General features: G+C 27.9%; 1 protein-coding gene across 2 annotated transcripts in view; it reads right to left on the bottom strand.

Moving 5' to 3' along the window:
* Positions 1-23551, bottom strand: part of LOC108003114 (rho GTPase-activating protein 100F) — a 55985-nt gene extending 32434 nt beyond the window's left edge. The window contains exons 1-5 of one of the 2 annotated variants that reach the window (XM_062077984.1): positions 22866-23551; positions 22103-22393; positions 19140-21680; positions 15248-15343; positions 10866-11109 (exon numbers count right to left, since the gene is read on the bottom strand). In XM_062077984.1, coding sequence (XP_061933968.1) covers positions 10866-11084 — 219 coding nt within the window. In that variant the 5' untranslated portion in view covers positions 11085-11109; positions 15248-15343; positions 19140-21680; positions 22103-22393; positions 22866-23551. The remainder of the gene's footprint in view (positions 1-10865; positions 11110-15247; positions 15344-19139; positions 21681-22102; positions 22394-22865) is intronic. The other variant, XM_062077981.1, reaches the window with a different exon arrangement.
* Between the last annotated feature and the right edge of the window lie 560 nt (positions 23552-24111).

Here is a 24111-nt window from a genome sequence, read left to right on the forward strand (position 1 = left end):
AAAGGATTCGCCACACGTTTGACATTTAATGAAGGTTGGGAACAGTCACTTGGTTATCTAGTCCAACCATTGATCTCTCGATATCATTCTATAACCTTTGACCGAGATGCTTCGACAGATTACTCACGTACGTTCAATTACACCCAATTTTATGAATTCTTCCAATGTATTCCAAATTCTTTTATCTGATCAATCAGAAGACTTTAGATGAAAACAATTTTATTAATCTTTTTTGAGTTCTGATAGCTTTCTTAAATATTTAAATAATAACACTGCCTTTCATTATAAATTTTTATCGACATTATTGATATTTTATTATTTTTTAATCTTTAAATACATTTAAATCTTAAAAATTTCTGAAAATGTTCGATTACAATTTTAAAAGAGATGAAAAATGAAATTTTGTTAAAGAATTTCAGATGATCGATTAAAATATTATCATATATAATTTATTGTGATATTGAAGGGGATTTTAAAATTTTATCAGATTTCTAATATTTCATAGTATTTGATTTAAAAAAGATAATTAAAAATTGTTAAACTTTGATCATCGAATCGATTTATAATATTTTCTTTAGCTCTACGTGTCTCTCTGTATCTATATTTATCCCTTATTGTCTCTCTTTAGATTGTTTCGTCTTTCTATCTCTTTTCGTCTCTCCTTGTCTCTCCTCGTCTCTCCTCAGTTTTCCCTGTCTTTTCCTAGTTCTTCTTGTTTCTCTTTATCTTTTCTTATTTGTCTTTATTTCTCATTGTCTTTTTCTAACTTCTTCTGTTTTTCCATTTCTCTTTAATTTTTTTTTTTAATATTTCCCCATCTTCACTTTTTTTCAACAGAAATTGAAATTTTTTGATTGCATTTTACGATAATAAAATGATGAAATCTCTCTTGTTAGAATAATGATTGATCCTAATCGAATTTTATTTATTTGTTCTTTTTAATTTGTTTTAACATTTTAAAAACGAATGCAAAGGATAGGATTGTTATTATGGAATGTCAAACTGATAACTATTTGAAATGGTATCAACTAGAAATTAATAAGAGGATTTAATTGGACAGAAAATTCCATACTTAATTCTTGGTCGACACGTTTCACACTTCTGCATTTCTCTCCCCAACCAATCCTTTCATGCAAGTTATTGGAAAAGTTGGAGAGCACAGGGGCTTCATCAGAGACAGAGGACACTGTGTGCATTTTTATGCAGGACAGTGCAACAACCTTTGTGGACAGAAAGCATGTCTAGAAATATTGGCTATAAATATGGCTGCAAAGAATTCATTAAAATGATATTTACGAATTTAATAAACTTGTTGTACTTATGTTTTAGCTATTATTTTTATTAGGAATGTACTTAAAGAAGTTATCTTCATAAAGATTAGCCTGCTATAGAACATGTAACATATTAAACAAGAAGATATATCAAACAAACGAGAATACACTGAATTATTATATTAGAAGAATTTGTTCGTTTTATATTAAAAAATTTATTAAAACTAACATCTAAGAACAATCAGATAAGTGTATGACAATAGAATAATTTTTCCAGGCATTTAATTTTTAAGGGATCCATACAATTACATGGTACTGAATCTCTTTTCATAGACAACCAACAGAATTTATAGACAAGAGTTTACATAGAATTGAGGGGAACACTCGCGATTCATTTTTCTCACATGGATTGTTTCAACGATTGCTGTCACCGATATTTTTCCGTTCATCGCGTCGAGTGCGTCCTTCCTTTCCGCTCGATTTTGTGGAAAAATTTATATTCAAAAACAATAATCCCTACAGGCGACTAGATCCGCTTCATGGAATCGCAATTTTTCGTATAGACAAGTATGTGAAACGTCACGAGCATTTTTCAATGAAAAATAAAACGATTTCAATATCTTGCTTGGTATTTTTAAATATCTACATATTTTTAAAAGTCCAAACATTTCAAAAAACAAAAACTCCAATATTTAAACATTCGAAAAATTAAAATATTCAAAATTCCAAAATTTATTGATCTAAAAATATCCCAAATTCAAAAGATTCGAGATTCAAATGAAAATGAAAAATAATCTAATCGGTTAAAACTGCAAATTCTCCAAAGAAATAAAAAATTTCCAAACTTTTAATTATGCTATATTAAAAAATTCGAATATTTTCTTGTTTAACAAGAACAATTAACAAGAACAATTTTACAAGATCCACCAAGAAAAAAAATCGCTCAAGCGCAGAAATATTTAAGTATTCCAACATTAAACGATTCAAATCGCTAAATATTGGAAGGGGTTCAAAAACCATTTATCAAATTCCCAAAATTCCCAAAAGGCTGCCACGTTATAAAACGAATCGGTACGATTTAAGCGTGGAAAGGGCAATCACGCTGTGAGGAAGACAAAGGGGTTGCGTTGGAGCTGGACTGATAAAAAGCGTTTCGAGTGCCCCCTCAGGTGATTAACCGTGGCCTTCCGAATCAACTTTGAAAGCAAATGATTTTTAATGAGGTCGAACGGCCTGTGTCGACGTGGGCAAACAAGAAATTTTCTTTCTCTCTTCTCATGCCTCATTCAACCGTTCGGTATTGTCTCCACGATTGCTACCACCGATCTAACCCTCCTTCCCTCCAACCCTCCCCCATTCCCCATTCCCCGTAATGCCCTCTTTAAGTTTTGGTACCCTCAGGCCAGTTGCATCCTTCCCTCTCCCTTCCACAATCTTTTCCGTGAATCTTTTCATGCGTTTTCGCGGTAAGCCACGGCCACGAGTGCTCGTTGGGGTGGCTTGAAAGAAAGGATAGGAGGGTGAAAGAGAAAGAGAAAGAGAGAGAAAGCATCATAACGATCCGACTGCTCCAGTTCCGGTATGTGGAACGTGCGAGAGGGATAATTGCGGCTCGCCTGAAAATCAAAGGGACTTCCGTTTCGTCCGACATCTCCACCCTTCTCAGTTTTCGTCCTATTTTTTCCCCACATTTTTCGTTTATCCTTTATCCTTCTCACACAAATATATATTTTTGTGCTCGTATTTTTTTACTTATTTATTTTTTCACATATCTTTTAACATATTCTTCATTCCCTAAATTATATTTCGATATTCATTGTTTCATTGTTTTAATTCGATTTAATCTTTCGCGTATCAATATCTCTTTTTATCATTGAAATTATTCATTGTCAATATCATCAGAGTTATTTCTAGAGCTTTTGAATTATCCAATGATGGAAAATTCGATCTAAGAAAGAAAATGATGCAGAATGATGCATCATCAATTATTGATTTAATTTATAATTAAATCTCCTTGGCTCTCCCTGTCTCTCCCCTATCTCTGCCTTTCTCTAGTTCTTGCTGATTTCCATTCATCTCTGCTTGGTTTTTCGTGCTTTTATCTATCTCTCCTTAATTCTCTAACCTGCGAGATCTATCTCTCATTGAGTTTGTTTCTCCCTGGCTCTCCCTGGCTCTCCTTAGATTTCCTTGGATCTTCCTTGGATCTTTTTTTAATTCTACTTGTATCCACTTATCTCTATCTGCTTTTTATTCTTTTTCTGTTCATCTCTGACTCTCTTTGCTTCTCTTATTTCTTCAATTTTTTTTTCTAATCCTTTTTTTTTTGCCTCGATGCGACAATTAGTCCTCAATTATGAAACTTCTCTTGTGAGAGTAATGAATGACCCGAAAAGGAAGAGTGGCGGAAGACCGCTTAAGGACGCCTCACATACGATCAACCAGCAGGGTTCCTTCCTCTCGAGTATGTGTCGTGGTTATACTCGATCGAATGCTTTGTGCGCATGTCTTTTCGTGTCGATGCTAAACTGATGAAGGGTCGTCAGTATCGTCGATAAAAGACTATCCGTTTTCTACACGGTGGCTCGAAATTATCACTTTTCTAGAATCATTTTCCCATCATTCTATGAGATCTACATCTATAATCTATATTTATTTAATCATTATACTCTTTTCATTCCTTATCGTGTCCTAATACAAATTCGTGTCTTATTAAAAATTTATTTAAGAAATAATCTATTTGATAACAAACGTAGAATCGATCAAGTAATTGTGCTCATTTGATCGGTAGCGACGATTCTAGATAATTTTTGTCTCGATAAAAGGGACATCAATCGTTAAAAACAATGGGACAAAACGAACAAAAAGGAAAGAAAGGGCAATGGAAAGATAATTAGATATTGATTTCGCGTTAGGGCCGCGTTAAGATGGACGGCTATTCATTAATGTATTATAACGGAGAGGTTCTTGTTCATTGGCTGATCTATTAAATCCAAAGGATGGTCGGGATCTTCTGCATATTACTCACTCGTCCAACCTTTCACCACCTCCCTATTCTTTCGTCTTCTCCTTTGAAAAAAGCTTCTCATTGTCTCAGACTCCAATTGCCTTACAACTGTGACTCTTCTCATTCCCTGATAATGAATTTTATGCGATATCTTGGAAATACGTATTACTATTAGTAGATTTTTAAAAATTCGATTTTTAAAATCGAATAGAAATTTTTAAGAAAATAATTCATCTTTTTCAAAAATTATTAGCATTATATGCACAAATTTATTCTCTTATTTTTACTTACAGAATATGATTGTGAAGTTTTATCTGGAACGCTCTGTATGTATGGAATAAATTTTTTACTCGAAATTTTACAATACTTTAAGTTCAGGAATTTCATGGATGTGGAAGAGAAACGAAATAAGAATTCTCGGTGAATAAAAAACTTCATTGTAGCGAGGTGAATCGCCAGATTGCAATGTAAAACAGCTTTCTCGGAATAGCAATCTAATATTTAAATCTTCGTGGAAGTAAGGTAGTACGAATCGAATGCCTCGGGTGTTTCATAAGAAGATTCGTGCGGAGTATATTGCAAGTGGAAGTTAAACCACGTATGATATTTTTAACGATTTCATGTTTCTCGTTTTCTTCATTTCCTGATATTAAGTGATTTGAATCCTGGAGAAAAAATAATATGATTCTTTGAAATTTAATCTTCTTACTTTTATATTAAGTTTAATTTTTAATAAGTAAAAAAAAGGAAATAGATAATTATTATAATCTTGGATTGATCTCAAGACAACTATCAATATGCATCAATATGTAAACTTCTTTTCATAGAGAGAAAGATAAAAAATTTTTAATTTTATTCATACTTAAGCTTCATTCCTTGTTTCGAATTATATTTCAAATAAAAAATATCTGCAAATATGCAAATATGTATTCCTCAGAGAAATTAAAAAGAAATAATACGAATATAACACATTTTTTTTGACGCGAAGAAGAGATCGAGATCTTTTTCCAATATTTAGTTAGCCAATTATTCGAATATCGACTAATTAATACAGACAACTATGAAAAATCATCTAAAATGGACGTGTTCTTTATACCACGACTACGCTGAGAATTTATTACTCGTCACGTGTCCCTGATCGATAACGGTGCTATTGATATCAATAGCAGATGAGCGACCCATAATAAGCCAGGCTTACGGATAGAGGCAAAAGAGAAACCAATGATAATTATTTTTGACAAGTATTCAAAAAAATCCTTCGAATTGTTACCAACACAAAAAAGTTCTTTGATATGTGTCAAATATCTCTGGTATGAAAAAAAAAAAAAGAAGAAGAAAAGACGTTTCAATATAACGAGAATATGAAATCTGAATGAAAAATGAAAAAAAGTAAAAAAGTGAACAGAAAATAAATAGAATACAATTTTTTTTATAAAGATAAATATTTTTTAACTAAAATCGAAAGCATAGATATGCTTTTCAAAATTTTACAATAATTTTTTTTTCGAGAACAATTAACTCGTACTGAAACAATCATTTTTTTTTTACATTACGATTTTTTTATGTACAATTTATATACAAAAAAACTAATAAACATATAACATTATAATATTATAATACTTGTAATGTAAAATACGAATTATAATACTTGAAATATTTAGATGTTAAGAAGCATCTTAAAATATTTTTCGTTCAACGTGAATTTTTATTCTTGAACAAAAAAAATTTAGGTCGTAACTGAATGATTTACTCAACGATCTGTCGGGTCAAATCTAAATTTGTAGCAGATCCATTGTACAACGAGATATCTTGAATATAAAAAACGCGAATGAAAACTGACAATGCAATAGACAATTCTTGTATGAAGATATATAAATAATTATAATGTTTATTTATAATTTCAGTCTCTATAAGAAAACTGTCCCTGTAAGAATAAAATTTCTCAATATAAATAAAAAGTTTACTTTTTCCATCGACGGAAAAGTAATATTATATAATGAAATTTAATTTATAAATAAATTTTACATCAGTGCAATCAATTTTGATTTTCATTCGATTAAAAATTTAATAGAAATTTCAAATTACGTGACTTTGAAATCAAATAATTTTAAATCATAAAAATTTCGATTTTAGAATTGTATTTAAAATAAAAAATTAATCAATCTCGAATATGATAGAAACAATAATGTTAGAGTTTTTCGAAATGATTTATTTCTAGACACCAATTATGTCCTCAGTCATTCTTACGAAACGGTTCGGTTCGCGTGTTTGATCGTAATGCACTCCAACTGCAACGAGTACGTTGAATTTTCGCGGAAGCATGCAAAATATTCGAGGTTACCGACTCATGTGATACGTGCAAGGAACGTAAACCTGATTTCCGGAACTTATAAAAATATAAGTCAAATTTACCTTTCACCGAATCGATCATCTTAATCACTAAAACCAAAAACTAACATATCAGTCAATTAATATTCAGTAATTAGAATTATCGACTATCTAGAAAAGGATTATCTAGAAAATTATAGTAAAATTATGATTGTCCAAAGTATTTATTCATTTTATAGTAAATATATCAATTAAAAATAATTTGAAAGTATTTAACAGAAGAAACATTTAATTACAATTATTTTTCATAAAATTTTGCTTTTAAATTTTTCAAGATTATTTTCTATAAATTATTAATTATATAATGTATACAAACACAATGATGTATGCAAATATTTTTCGTGCAAATAATCGATTTTTTTCAATTCATTAATAATTATTGAATTTATTTTTGTCATACGAAAATTAATTTTTTCGACAATCGATAAAGTAAAAGGAAATCGAATTCAGGCGGAAGTTTCCGATATAAAATGGCGTTGAGAGGAAAGTTTTCCCAGGTAGTTTCTGACCATGGAAGAGCTGCCTAAACGACATCGTTTATTATTTTAATGACGTCATTAGTGGAATTTAAATAATCTTGTCCGTGAGCCACTTCGTCTTGCTGTACCCATGACAGTTTTATTCGTCGTTACCACGACATTTGGCCATTCTCTTTACATTCGCGCCACCATTAGTGTCTTGTTTTTCCTTTCCTATCCATCTACAACTATTTCATCGCGTTTTTTACAAATTTACAAATCGAGAAAGAAAATAGCAAGAGATGAAATATCGCTGTCCCGATATTATGAATTAACAAGTCGATCAGAATTTTCAACAATAGAAAAAAAACATGAAAATTCTGACTTAAGTATAAAAATTGAACGTTTCGAGTTTTATATTCGGATCATAAGGAATTCCTTTTTATATCGTGATGCTTTTGATATCTAGCAAAGGGAATATTTTTCTTTACGTTAGTCTAATATTTTGACACCTTCTATAAAGGAATAACCGTTTCACATTAGCTCAGTTCTGCCATAGAGGTACGCTTGATATTCTTACTGAATGCTACTTTTTCACGTTGAATTCGACTTGTAAATCTTTTCCATATTCATTCTTTCTATTTTCTCATTTTTGATTTTCAATTTTTCTATTTTTGAATTCCTCCATTTTCCATCTCTTCATTTTAAATTTTTAAATTCTCCCCCATTTTAAATTTCTTCATCTTGAATTTTTTCTCATTGAATATTTCGATTATTTCACATTTTAAATTATATATATATATATATATATATGTATCTGCAAAACTAAATTATAGATTTAATATCAATATATGATATCCTAAATGTATTTATATATAATTAACAGAACTAGTTATCGTACGTATTGAAAACACAGACAAAAATTCATAGTCAGAGTTAATAAAAATCAGAGATTAATAAAAACTTAATCTATGATGTGGAGGCGTGAAGGATTTAATAAAACATAAACGCGAGTAGATAATAAACGCGAAATAATAGATTACGAAATCTGCAGGCTGGATGTAAACTATTTCCAGGCCGTGGATAGACCGGGGGCTATTTTCGAGAAGAACAATATAAAAATGACATGGCAATGTAGCTGCCATGTATTCCGTGCCTCGGCGGCGCCGTCTATTCTTTCCCATCTTGTCCATCCATTGTCTTCTCTTCCCGTTGAACTTGTGCACATGACTCGTTTTCAAAAGACGATTTACCGATTTTCCACGCTCGTCACGAGACATGTAGAAAAAAATCGAAAAAATGACACAATGTCGAAAAATATAGCGATACTTTTCATTGTAAATTTTTTATTATTATTATATTGATTATATTTTTTTTCCATTCATTTTTGAATTGTATTAAATTAAAAAAAAATCTAAAAATAAGTTGAGACCGACGTTTTAGATTCGCGAAACTTGAATCCGAAAAATCCGCGAATTTCTTTATGAAGTTTCGAAACTTTCGAAACTCTCGAAATACTTTTTTTTTTCTTTTTTTTTCTTGTTATAGAAATTATTTTTCATTGTTTTAATTATTCTTTATTCAAGTTTCAAGAGTGTTTAATCATAAATAATGGTAAAAAGTTTCGAGACTCGTAATACGAAACATTTTGAGTTTTAAAGTTTCGATTGTTATATTCTTAAAAAAAAAATCTATGACACGTGCTGTATATAAAATAGAATGTCGTATTTCTCTATTCTGATTTTTTAAATCTTTCATAACAACGTAAATAGTAATCATCCACGATTGTTACGATGATTTGAAAATCAATGGTGGAAATACACACATTTATTTGGCTGGTCTCGTATCATCGAATGGAATAGAAAATAATGGCAAGCTGCCGGATATTTGTGGGCGAGAGTGTGACAAATATATATGATAAAAGCCGACCTGTTCCGCTCCGTATCTCGATATTGATTTATAACAGACCGATGTATTCAGCGTGTATCAAAACTATGTTTTCAATTTCCATGTAACGCATTCACCGAAAATTTGATATTTCACTTGGAATATCAATAAGGATATTGAAACCTAAAAAAAAAAAAAAAAAAAAGTGCACGTGCTCCGTCACGATGTTGTGTCTACGAATAAATTCGTATGAGGGGAAAAAAAATATTCATGAATTTTTTCCAAGGGATACTATACGAAATTTTTTTTAGTTTGGATATTTTTGAATTTTTTCCATATTGAATTCTTTGACCACGAATTTTTCCATTTTCAATCCCTTTATTTTGAATTTTTTTTACTTTGAACTTCTCATTCTTGAAAATAACTTGAAAAAATCTTACAATTGTATAAAGTTTGCTCCTATAATTCTGTTCATAATTATTTTTCTATCTTCTAACTTTTTATTAATATAAAAAATATATATTAAATATACTATTTTATTTTAGATTCCCTTACATTAAAACAATACAGTATTATATGTATCTTTAAAATAAACATGTCCACGTGGTAATAAAGTGTAATCTATAACTGAACATGCACGTGAGAGCACGTGATTCGATTAATCTGATTTCACGGGTGCAATCATGTCCAAGTCATTCGATGGAGTTGGCCAATGTAAATCGAGCACAATAATCAAAGACATATGGAGGTAAGTTCATCAATTCTTTCTATAATTTGTTATATTCCATCAAAGAAAGAATTCATTGGTAGAATTCATTGTAAATTAATAATTTACGGATAAATGAATAAAATGACAAAGAAAGTTAATAGATGATATCGCTTTTCGTCAATGATAAATAACTCCTTTAATTTATTATTTAAAACATTAATTAAAATATTTAGTCATAGTTTAGAAAATTATAGAAAATTACACTGCTTATGAAAAATCCTCCAGGAAAATTCAGACTCTTTATTTACTCGATATATAATTTAAAACTAATAGCTGAATAAACTAGAAGCTTGAAATCTTGAACAAAAGAAATTCTATATGATTCCTATTCAATAAGATATAAATATAATCCTTTTCCTTGATTACAGTTAATGTTTTGCATTAAGATATATTAAACATTCATAAAACTATATATATATATATATATATATATATATAGAAGTAAATATTAATTTCTAATTTCTAATTTATTCAAAGATATTCTTCTTAATATAATCTTTAATGCAATTAAATTGTGTATTTTTATGAGATAAATCTTTATGTTAAATTATCTTTTATGTTAAATCACTATTAACTCATTTTATAAAAAAATTTTAGTTTTTGAATAAAATGTATGATGTATCATAAATTTTGCAAACAGAAAACGAATACTGAATTAGAATCAAGAACATATTCTAAACCTTTTATAAATGCTCATTATCAGAAAATTATATAGAATTGCTAATTTCAATAGAGAAAAAGATTTATTCTTGATTGTATTGAATAAATATTTTATGTGCATCATTGTAAGAAAATATAAATACATATACATATAGTGATTTAATCTTATACCAAATACACTTTGAACATAGATATTCGACTTAGATAAATTTCAAGTAAAATTCTATTTTTCTTAAATCTTTAGTAGCTAAGCATAGATTATTATGATAATCAAACTCCAACTATCATTATTTCAAAGCCATCAATTTAAATTCAATCTGTATCAATCTTTATATTTTTATGCAAAGCAGCATCGTTTCTTACTTAAACATTCTGTGCATTGTAACCATAACATCTTGAAAATGTTAAAAGTAGTATATACTTACTTTCCTGCGGCCGCAGCAGAGCATGGCTGCTGTGCTGCAGCTGCGGCGAGCCGTCGACGAGAGTTGAGGCTGGTGACAGACGTAGCTGAGTCGTGCGCCCCCTTCCCGCTGCAGCTGCACCACGCGCACCTGCAGCTGCACCTGCTCCCGTTCCCGCTGTCCTTGACCGACACCGACTCGACCACCGTACTTGATGCGCACGTGTTTTCGCCACTGCATGAGTTCGGTGCGTCATGCCCTCTTCCTGAAATTGACAATAAATCGGTTAATAAAAATCCATAGAAAGTGAAAAAAGATTAAGTAGAAATCATTTAAAAAAATAAGTGAAAAAAGATTAAGTAGAAATCATTTAGAAAAATAAGTGAAAAAATATTGGAAATTATAGTTGAAATTTTTTTGAAGAATTTTTTAAAAATTTAAAGTTGTAAATTTTTAAATTTTCAAGTTTTAAATCTTGAAAATTTTCGAATACTCAAATTTCCAATTTTTAAAAATTTTGTTATCATTATTTTTAGCTTAATTATATGTTAACTCGATTCGTTTAATAGCTAAATTAGTTTCTTCAAGAATTAGGAAACCTAACCGCAAGAATTAATTAATAAGACATGAGAGCTTAAGAGCGTATAGGAATTTCGGAATCTTCATGCGTTCCCTCCGGCACGACACATAACGCTATCAAAACCATTTACCGTTATGCAACATGTCATTGCTAAATGGGTTCCATAGGTTGCCTGCTCAGTTAATGCACTTTGTTAACAAAACAATCTTGTAGTCGCAAATTTTTGTTGAAGTTCAGGATGCCAGAAGTCGCCCTTTCTTTTTCTTAAGAAACCAGGACAGATCGATCAATATATACTAGGAAGAAATTCACTAAATATATCACACATTTTTAATATTTGTATAATTTTTACATATAATGGACATCCTGACACCACAAGAAATCACATACCACTATTATATATATTTTATAATACCTCTCATTTGATATCTATTTTTTTTGTATTAATACAATAATTATTATAGTATTTTTTATAATTTATATTTTTTGTTTTTATTTTATTAATTACAACCTCCGTTTGAATCAATTATGAAAACTTTGTTTACTATTGATATTTTTTATATAAATGAATTAATTAAAAATCACTTTCTCTTTTTTATTTTTCTTAACAAATTATATTTCTGCCATTTTTTGTCTTAAAAATGATCCAAGTTAGAAAGAGTAAATAAAAAAAATCTAAGAAAAAAACAAATTTTTCATCTACATTAAGTACTATTAAAAATTATCTGTTATTATTAAAGAAAATATACAATTTTACAAAAAATTTTCAATAACATACCTCATTTTTAAATACATTAATACTGATAATTACTATTATATTAATATCGTTATAAGAATACAATAAGATAAAATTCAAATATCCAAGAATCAATTGAGCAGATTTCTTTTTTTTAGTCTATACTTCGAAGAACACAATTACACTAGTGAATCAGAATTAATTAGTTAATGAGTTCCTAGTTAATCACATTTGCAGTTACGTTATTAAAAATTAATTTCGATATCGTGTCGAATACAATAAAGTCGATAACGAGAAGGATCGAAAAATCTCGATAATCGAATGATGCGTGGCGACATCTATTTTTAGGTGGAATTAATGCAAAAAGAAGGATACCATCGGGAGGTAATATAGAATAAGGTCATCATATCGCGTGTCAAATTAAAATCATTCAATCATCTAGAAACTGATGGATGGATCCACTATTAATAAATTAACATGCTCCAAGTAATTGAATACCTAGTGAATGAAGTTATTGGGTCACTCTTCGTGTATATGATCTTCTAATATTGCCATTTTATTGGAATACTCTACAACCGAAAAATATTAATTCAGGTTAATATATAAATAAAATTTTATCGTCTTCGTTCTAACTTAACTTTGGTAAAAATATTATTATACATAATTATAAGTAAAATAATTTTAGAAGGATTAAAATTTTTAATTTTTTTACTAATAGTAATTTTTAATTTTCAATATTAACTAATTATTCTATATCCAAAGAGAAGATAACCTTTTTTAACTTTGATCACTTTGAATAATTCTGTTTTTTTAGACATCTGAAAATTGTTTTAATTTAAAAATGATAATTTAAATATTTTAATTTAAATATGATACATGGATCGTTAATTAATCTATTAATTGAAAATTTTAATATTAATTATAAAAATTTAAAGAAAATAAATTTTTACGACTTTTTGCAGAATATTAAATTCAAAAATTAATTCAAACTGAATCAATTTAATTTTGATATAAATTCTATTTAAAAAAAATATCAGAAATTGATGCAATTGGTACGAGGACATGTAATCTAAATCATCAGGTGAATAAAGGCCAAAATAAAACTAACCTCGAATCTAATTTCAATGAAAATTCCGCTTGAAAAAATATTAAGAATGAGGTATAACCAGAATAAGTATAGTGTAATTAAATCATCAAGTGGATAAGGGTCGAAACAAAACAGCCTTCATGCTTTTAACCCCCTTTACGGTAACCAAATAATCGATCCCACGTGGTTGTGCGCAATCACAGTTGACCTAGGGCTACCGAGAATTATGCTAGGAATCTCATAAGCCACGTCCATCACCGACCGAATGTCTCGGTCTTCAATTCAATCAAGGGAACTATTCATACGACACATTCTATGTCAAGCTCGCGTTGATTCATTAAGAATCAATAAAATCTTCGACCGCGTACACCTGGTATCGTACAACCTTGACCTCATCCTTTTCACAGATTCTCTCCAGAAGTTAATCCCTTATATATATGGAAACGATTTATTAAATATAATTTTATGCAAAGTTTCAATTTTTTTCGAACAATAATCATAAAAATTATTACATTTTTTAACTTAATTAGAAAATTTATAATAATTAATAAAAAAAAAAGTGAAATCAGTTTCTAATCTAAGCTTACAAAAGGATTGTTGCTGTTATTTCTAATTAATAATTTTTAATACTTATTTATTTTAATGTAATTACATATATATATATATATATATATATATATACTAATCTTTTTTTAATTTAATTAAAAAAACTTAACTTATTTAATTTAAAGAATATATCCATTTTAATTTTTCTCATCTTTTATAGGAATAAAATTGAAACTACTTATTTAAATATTATATATAAAGATCATAATTCGAGAAGAATTGAATGCAATTTATTTTTTTGGAATAATTATTGCTAAATAATGCAAAAAAAGAGAGGAAGATGATAAACATTAAAGGATTTTTAATAATAAATTTTAGAATTTACTTCATGTAGAAAATTTCTTCTGCTGGTCTACTATATGTTTTTATTCCTGAATAGCTTGATATAGGCTTATAAACAACATCGCTACACTTCTCGAGTAAACGACCAATCGGTCCCTTGCGATGTTCTTAGAGAACGTGTTCCAGAGAAATATTTGTGCAGGAAAAAACGTGCGGTATAATGATTATGATGCACGTGCAATGGTAAGTAGTCATGCTCCCTATGGATTTTCCTTGTATAAATCTTCAAAAGCTCGCATGTTCATGCAATATTTTTGAACAAGAAAACACTTCTGATTCAAAATTGCAAAGATTTAGAATTTTCTTTTTCTATCCATATTTCTGAATTCAAACTATATATACACTTTATATTTTATTTTAATTTATCCATTAAATATTTTTACAGAAAGAAAAAAAGAAATGATTTTAAAAAAAATTAATATTCAGTTATAGTTAAATTAAAAATAATTAAGTCAACAATTACAGATTGCAATATTCTAATATAGAAATATCTTAAGATTTTAAGAAAACAATAAGTAAAAAATTTCAATTATCGATTATCATAATTCCAATAAGCAAACCAATATTCAAAAAAGTATGTATTTAACTCTTGAAATATTGGACGTTAAAAGTGAGTATCGATAGATCTATGCTTATCTAATTTTTGTTATCTAATATTATCCGTCCAAAATGATAAAAAATAATGTAGACATTAGATCACGAAAATGAAATCATTGAAAGCATGATTTAAGGGTGTGAATATATTTAAGAGTATTCTTTAGAAACTTGCTTTAGAAAATTATTTCTTATTAAAAACTATTATTGGCTGCTGTATAATGATTGTTTCACAAATATGTATCATAAGATTTCAGACAAATCGTACATCATATTATATCGCAAAAAAGAAAACAATAATAATAAATAACATTCTCGAAATTGTTACATGCAGATTAATTCGTATTTCCAGAGTAATTTCCGGTTGATGCATTCTCTGGGCACACTTAAAAAAATAAACATAAAAAAAAGACATTGTAAAAGAGAGAGATAAAAAGGATGACATGCTTGATCGATACCTTCTAAAAATCATTTCTCGCGCGAAGGGCCAACGGGTCCCTGCTCGAGCAGACTTGAATGACTTCTCTCATTCTGGTCCACTGATCACCGATCTCCTGAAGCAATATAAAAATAACTATGTTAGTAAGTAAATATATCAGTGAGATTTTAATTAATATTCGTAAATATTTTTAATTATTGAATTAATATTTGCAAATATATATATATGAAGAGTTAATATTTGAAATATATATATATTGTATAACAAATAATTATATATTGTATAAAAAATAAATAAAGAATTATAAATATTATAAACAATAAAAACAATAAAAAATGAAAAAAAAATATTTTAGCTAATAAACTATATAGTTTTGTTTTTAAATAAAGAAGTTTTTGAAGAATTGTATTCTAATAGGCGTTCGTAATTCAAATTCTTGGAAGTCATGGAAGAAGTTTAAAAGCACTACGTGAAAATTCGAAAACTTTGAAAGCGTTTGACTTCGGCAGGCTGAGAGAGGTAATAAAGCTTCCCAGACTCTCGAGTCTGCAGACATCTCCATGGAGAAACGTCAGCGTTTAAGCAAAAGAGCTTTCAATATTAGATAAAACTCGAGAAGTCCTTTTGATTAACGTTCTTTCACTTACTTTTTCAATAAACAATTGCAAACATTCAAATAATACAATTTGCTAAAAAAATAAAGGCAATATTATAACTGTATATATATACATATATATATATATATATATATATATATACAATTCAATTTTACATATATATAATATACAATTCAATTTTACATTTTTTGAAATATTTTTTAATAAGTATTAAATATTTAATTGCGCTAAAATTTTCAATACTTTAATTGATTTATAAAAACTTTCTTTTTTCTTGTCATATATATATATCAAAATAAAATTTTTTCAATATTAAATATTTAAAATTTAATATAAATTACTTTTTAAATAATACATACACAAATTTTTTTCTATCTATCTATCGTTTTAATTCAATGCGATCAAATCATTTTTAATCCAATCGATATATAAATTAATATTAATAAAAATCAAACAAGTCTTTTGTAATCTATCTATTTGCATAAATCTTAATAACTTTTAAATCAGCCATTGTATTTTAAAAATTAATATCTATAATATATATAAATAATCAAAATTTTCATTATCAAAAACTTTACCAAAAAATTCAGCCAAATAAAATTCTTTGCAGATGATATTCACAAACACAATCTACAACTCGTTTCAACAATTCACCAGATATCTCACAGATCGGCGTAATTTTTGTATAACAGCTCGTTAAAAGGAAAGAAAAAGAAAAAAAAAATACGAATTAAAAGAAAAAGTTATTCATGAGAAAAGACACGCGCGCGTGCACGTGAGATTAACTACACCAACTCACGCCAAGCGTAACTTAACAACGTCGTACACGGCACTTAACGCCCGACATCGCGGTACGATTTTTCGTTCTCACTGTTAGGGACTAAGAAGTGGTGACGACTTCCACGGGGGGACAAGCGCGATCTCAAACTGCGCGAGAACGTGTGTATAGACGTCGTTAAATAAAAGAGGGGACACCCACTACTGCGCAAAATCTTTGTCGTAAGGGCGGTTCGATCGCTATTTGGTCCATGTGATATTAGTCAACTTCTGGATGACATCTCAATCATCTTTCATTTCTTGTTTTGTTTAAAATGTTCATAGCATGTCAATAGTTTGAAGGATTTTATTAATTATTAATATATAAAATTATACTAATTATTGTTATAATTAAATAGGTATAAATTTTATGTGTAATTGCAGCAAATAATTTTACTGATCATGATAAATTACGTGACGTAAAACAATATTTAGGATATTTTCCATTTCTATTATTTGATTCATTTATTATTTGTTCTAAATAGAGTATGATGACATGAATTAACAAAAAATGATGTGGAATTTTATTATATAAAATAATAATTGTACATATTTACAACTATTCCATATAAAAAATATATCTTACTGAAATAAATTAATAATAAAAATAATCCCTAAAATGAATTATTGAATATTTTTAGAAATATAATTCTGTGAAGTACCTATAGAATTGCCTAAAAATTCTCTATAGTGGAAAATATTTTTTTAATTATTGATACACCCAAGAGTTGTTGCAACCTGCAATAATGTAAGTAGTTACTATTGTACTCAGAGAAAGAATCAACAAGATCTGTCGACATTCAACTAGTTCTCCTGAACTTCATTCTCCGATTTCGCTTTCCATTTCACATTCTATCGATCCCGAAGACACAAGGAGAGACTTTCGTGCCAATGAAGAAGTATAAAGCCAGTAGACGGAAAAATATAATTCTCAAGCGAACACTTGACTGACCAACTAAGTCGATTCATCTGAGGAAAGATATTTTGCTATTAAATTGTTTTATTTAAAATTTTTTCCTTTTTTAATTAAAGAAGAATATTGATTTTCTAATTTTTTATTTAATAATATTTCAATATATTTTTCAAAATATATTGTACTATTTGAAGTTTTATATATCTTTTTTTTAAATGAGGTTAATTCTAAAAATAGTGTAGAAATCTAGAAACAATTTAATTTATTTATTCTAGCAAGAATAAATCAAAAGAAATGATTTTAATTTTCTTAAATATTTTGAAATGATAGTTTAGTTAAGAAGATTAGATATTTTAATTAAAGAGTAGAGTGTCATATGAATAACCAATTTTAATTTTACATTTTAAAATATATTGCTTTTTGAAAAGATATGGAAAAAAATATACAGGTTAATGATCTCATAATCTTTAGAAAAAGTTACAGAAGATAGATAATATAATAGCTATTAATACTCTCTTCCACTTTTATCCTAAGGGTGTCGTTATTCTAATTATGGATTTTCCTTGTAACCACTTAGACATCATGATATATAAAAAGAAAGCTTCCAAAAAAACTTCAATTTCTTTTTTCTAAAGATAATATTTAATAATATTAAAATATTTTATATTTGCAATATTCTAAAAACAAGAAAACACATAATTATTTTAAGTTATTTTAAATTTATTTTGTAGGCTAATCTTATTTTATAGGTTAGAATTTATTAAGATTTTAAAAAGGTGATACCGATAAAGGGAAAGAAGAAGTGATTCTAACTGTGAAAAGTAGATGCCAGAAGGGTCGATAAGGCGGCAATGAACGCAGAAGAAGCTCGTGAAGCGCAATTTCGAATTGTATGGCAGTGTAGCCGGGCCTGGATCGATAAGGGATACGTTTAAGGGCGAGTGGCAAGAGTAACAGGAGCATCGCAGCAGCCAGGAAGGTGTTTGTTCATCTTTCTTTACTATATTCGTTAGGATATATATATCAAGCAATACTTATCAATATGCATAAGCAAGTATAATGACAAATACAAATTATTTTTTATTTAAAACTTATAAAACAAAAAGAATTAAATTACAAATTTAAAAAAAAATGAAACAAAATAAATGATAAATAAAACAAAAACAAATAAAAAGAATAAATAATAAAAGTAGGTAAGATTGGAATATAGAATATGAAAGAACATAGAAACACCCCCAAAGAAGAGTAAAGAAAAGAAAGAGGGTCGAATAAAGCACGATTTCGTGGTGGCGTGCCAGAGCCAATGGTCCCGGACCACCGGATCAATATACCCTTTTTCGAGAATGTCTTCAACCGACCCTCCCTCAATTCTTACTAACACACATATGCTTGTATACATACACATACATACACATAAACATATTACTACTCTCTTTCCTCTCTCACCCTCTCTCCCTTTCTCTCCTCTCGAGGAAAACGCGCGTGTCGTTGATTCTCTCTTAAACAAGCTTTACTGAATGAATCAAAATGACCAGTCCGGTTATGTTCACTGGTACATAACGTACCTTCCAGTGGACCAAGGACAAACGGCTCAAAAACGAGAAATCCCAAGTTGTTGCTTGAGTCCGTGTCTTCCCCGTTCAGTTTTTTAGCGACGAAGGAAATGGCACGACTCTTCAGGTTGCAGCTTTCTCACCTCACCATATAAACGTCACGCGGGAATCAATACGCGCGCCTGCCTCAAGCTTCTCCCTCTCTTTCCCGCTTCGTATTTCACCGCCAGTAAGGCTCTACCTGTCTCTGTCTCTCCCTGGTTCTCCCGCGATTCTCCACTCTCTCGAGTGCTCTGGCTATCCGTCGTGCCACGGCTCCAGTATCCCCGCGGCTGCTCGCACCTCGTGCACTGCCGGGATCACAACCGGCTGTACCTGCAGGTGATCCTCCACCAGGAGGCAACGACTCAGAGACCGAACCCTAAGCCAATCCCTTTTATAATATACACGCCTCGCGGATATATGTAATACAAAAACCAAGGATTCGGCTGACGAAGATGTGTAACGGATCGCGCTGCATAACCATGACTATCCAGAGCACCCGGGCGGACATGTTGGTTGAGAGAACTGCGCACACGCGTCCCCAGTTCTTCTCGCATACTCGCCACGGCTCTCCAGACTATGCTGAATCAATTTTTCTGCCGGACCGAGGTCGATTTTCGAGTTATTTTTTGTCTCTTTATTTTTTTTTCTCTCTTTTGAGAAATTCTTGATTTTCTTGAGAATTTTTTGTTGAAAAATAATCGATCAAAACGAAGTTGCGAATGGAAAAATGAAATATTTTAATAAGATTTTCTTTTTATTTTTTTATCTTTTTTTAATTTTTTTTCTTTTTCTTAGAATTTTGTTTTCTTTTCTGGGAAAATAAAAGTCAATGAACCTGTAAAAGAAAATAAAATTTTTTTATTGAATAATAGAGAAAAAGCGTTGTAATAACAATTAACGTTTGAATATGATTATTTCATTGAATTTAATGGATTTATTGATTCTTGTGGATGTCAGTTGACCGAACGATTTTTTGATTTTTTTTCCTAACTTGATGCAACAGGTTATTTAAATGCTTTCTGCGAATTCTTTGTTTTTAAATCAGTTCAGTTCTATTTAAATAAAGTTTTAAATATATTCTTTCCGCGATGAATATGATGATGTACGATTTTTGTAGTAATTATATGAAGCTATTGAGATAATATATAAAGTTAAATTTCTCATATCGAACAATTTTTTCAACTGGCTTATAGAAATAACGAAAATGTATTTAATATCAAGTATCAATTAATCCAACTAAATATTCTTGATACATATATATCTATTGTCTTATATTATGTATAAGTTATGATTTAAACATGAAAACCATAATTTTTTTTCATAATTCAAATAATATCAGTTATTTGAATAAAATTTTTTATTAAAAATATTAATATAATTTATATTATTAAAGTAATTATATATAATAATAACAAAATAAATATTTGAATTGATTCTTGTATTCATATTTTTCTATACTAAATTTCAATCTATACAATTTTTTCCATTGCATGTAATTTTTGTTTAACATTAACTGAAATATTAAATATTAGATATACAAAGTAATTTATGAATTCAATATTATTAATTATAAAGCAAAAATCAAAAATAAATTATGAAGCAAAAGAATCCAAATAACAAATATTGATTTGATAAATTTAATATAGTATTCATGGAGTTTAAGAAAGAAATGAACAAAGAAATTTGGACTGTAAAAGAAAAAATAGTAATTCCTTTATGAAAATATAAATTCATCTAGTAAATTGATTCTATATCACTGTGCAATGAGTTCTGACTTTTTCTAGTCGTTAGACTATCGCATGCAGATATTGAAAATTTTTTCTTTTTTCTATTCTTTTTGAATAAGATACGATAGTAACAAAAAAATATATTTATACTGTTACGTCGATTCTTCACGTATTTTTGAATTTTATTAAATTTCTTGTTTTTCTCTAATAATAATAATTTCTCATACAAAATAATGCTAATCGGTTTTAGAATAATCATAATCTTCTAATTGATTTTTATCTCCAGATGTTTTTTGATTATTCTGAGATTATGAAAGATGTTCCAATCAATAGAATGTCTTCTAAATTTTTTTTTTAAAAATGTAATATTCTTCCATAATAACTTTTCGAGAATATCGTCACATTTGTGCCACTTTGATCTGATCTAAAATTAAGAATGTTATTAATGTTTTATTAAGAATGTTATAAAAATTTCTCTTTATTTAAAATTCAATATTATGATTTTTCAAAAATTATGTTATAGAATTATGTTATAGAATCATCACATTTTACAAAATGTTATGAACTAACTCAATATAGCAAAAACAACTAATCATATCACTTCTGGAATATGATGATTATTTCTTGTATTGCTAATTTTTTTTCTCTTTTTTCAAAACAAAAGATCGCAATCAATTGTTATATTATTTTATTATAAGTCACATATTGAATCTATGATGAAAAGAAATGTGAAATTCACGAATCAAATTAATTTCTTCAACTTTTTCATTTCTTCATCTTTCTGAAAAATATATTTTTTATTAATAAAAATTATAATTAAGAATGAAACACATATAAATGTGTACATATAAATATTGCATAATGTAAGATTTATAAAATTATGAATTAAAAATGTTATTGACAATTGCTTTATGAAAAATAAATAAAAATATTAATATATTTTTTATTATTTAAAATTTGTAATAAAAATAATCACAATAAAACAGTGATCAGAACAGAAACATAAATGAAACAACGACCATCATGATAAATTACAAATTTATTCGAATTATACTTTAAACTTTTTCATTTACTAAATAACTTATGAAAAATATTGAAGAAAAATTGAGGGTGATTTAGGAAAGTGGATAATACTTTCCAAATCTTCGTTCGATCAATGTCAATTCGTTTCCCTTTCGATTAATTCTTAAGTAGAAGAATTACCTCTCTTCCTTGGATATTCGCACGAGAAGAAGAGAATAGAAAGCTGATTATCGAAGAAAATCATTCAAGTGATTCACAGGACTCTGATGCTCCAATGTTAAATCGTTTTCTCTTCGTTGTGATTTTTATCATCAAATCTAAACGTTCTATTTCCGGTTCGATTATACTGGTTTGAATCGAATGGAGAAACTACTTAATGTTAAATATATTTGCACAGAAAGACAATGACTTTGTCAATTCAAGTTAGATTCTTTTTAATATATTCATAAATTTTAATACGATTTTTAACATCTGCAAAACATTATATTTTATTAAATTTCTTTTAATTGAAAATTTAATATAAAATTATAACTTATCTTTTTTTTTTCTTAGAAAAAAATCTTCAAAATGAAATATTTTTATACATTATGATTACGAACAAAAGTTAAAAATGCTAATTTATTCTTTAATCTATATTTTTAATTTTCTTAATTTAATTTCCAAATTTAGTTTCCAATTTTTCTCTTTTTCCAGTTTTTTTTTTAAATTATTTCCTAATAATGTTTTCTTTTCTTTTTAAAAGAAAAGTTTCTTCTATTTCTTTTTTGCAGTTTAATTATTAATAAAATAAGATTTATGATATTCAATTTTTACAATATCAATTTCAACGTTTTTCTTGGAAAATATTTTTATTCTTTAAATTTTTTTTTTCTTGATTTGAGTTAATTTAAGAGAAAGAATTGAGTTAATAATTCCCAATGTTATGCCGGCCCTGCTACTCGACCTGGAGTACGATGCTGTGATTGGACGGCATTTGAATGAATGCCATCCGGCATTCACACCTTTTTTCAGTTCCTTCCTTTCAGCTGCGACCCCGTGCACCGTGAAATCCCCGATATGTACTCGAGGGTTACGGTAGCTGACACGCGAGCAGTATGAACGTGTGCTTTCCACGTCACGCACACGAGCCACCAGGACCGTATCAATTCCCTTGATAATCCTGATTTTATATAAGATATGAATAAAAAAAAACATAGAATGTTTTTTGTATTTAATTAGTGATCGTTAATTCAAATGCAATCACATAACTTGTGATAATATTGTTAATTATTGTCACGACTGAAAGTTGATATCTTATAATCTTTTGAAAAAATAATGAATATATTTAGAAGATATTTCAATCTCAATATTATACTTATATCAGAAATAAAGAATAATTCGGTTATTTATTATAATCATATAATATTATCATATAATATTGTTATACTCATTTTTCATTTTTTGATCTGTGCTATTTCTATAAAAATACTTTCATTATATCATTTCTCTAAGAGAGATTTGTATCGTTAAAAATTAATCGTTCATCTCGAAAAGTATATCAAATATCTCAATTGATCAATTATTACATTCGTCAAGCACATTCTGTCAATTCATATTATTCATATTATTCATATTATCATTTAACTGACATCTTACTATAAATAATAAATATAAGATTTTTAAATAATAAGATTTTATTAAATTAATTTTCTATAAGTAGAAATTTCTAAAAAAATATTGTAATATTGAAAAAAATTTATTTTAATTATTTATATTAAAAGTTAAAAAAATAAAAAGGAAAAAATGAAAATATAGAAAAACAAAATTATAATTATTTCGAAACTAATAAAATACTTACGTTTTATGTAACAGCAAAATTAACTCATAATATTTCCCTTAAATTGATCAAGATTATCAAATCTTCAAGATTCATTTCAAGTATACATTTTTAAATTAAATCAAATTGAAAGATATAAAATTTTTATTATGGAAACATCTGATTAAAAATGATCAAAAATACAAATTCTATTCTAAAAAAAAATTTGTTCAAATTATAATTATTGTAAGTTTAATTAAAATCTTAATCAGAAACTTATAATTTAAATATGTATATACATATATATATATATATATATATATATATATATATATATATATATATATATGTATGTGTATGTTAAAAAATTATTCTAAAAATGAAAGAATTAAAA

Source organism: Apis cerana, linkage group LG8, assembly GCF_029169275.1.
Source record: "Apis cerana isolate GH-2021 linkage group LG8, AcerK_1.0, whole genome shotgun sequence".
NCBI lineage: Eukaryota > Metazoa > Arthropoda > Insecta > Hymenoptera > Apidae > Apis > Apis cerana.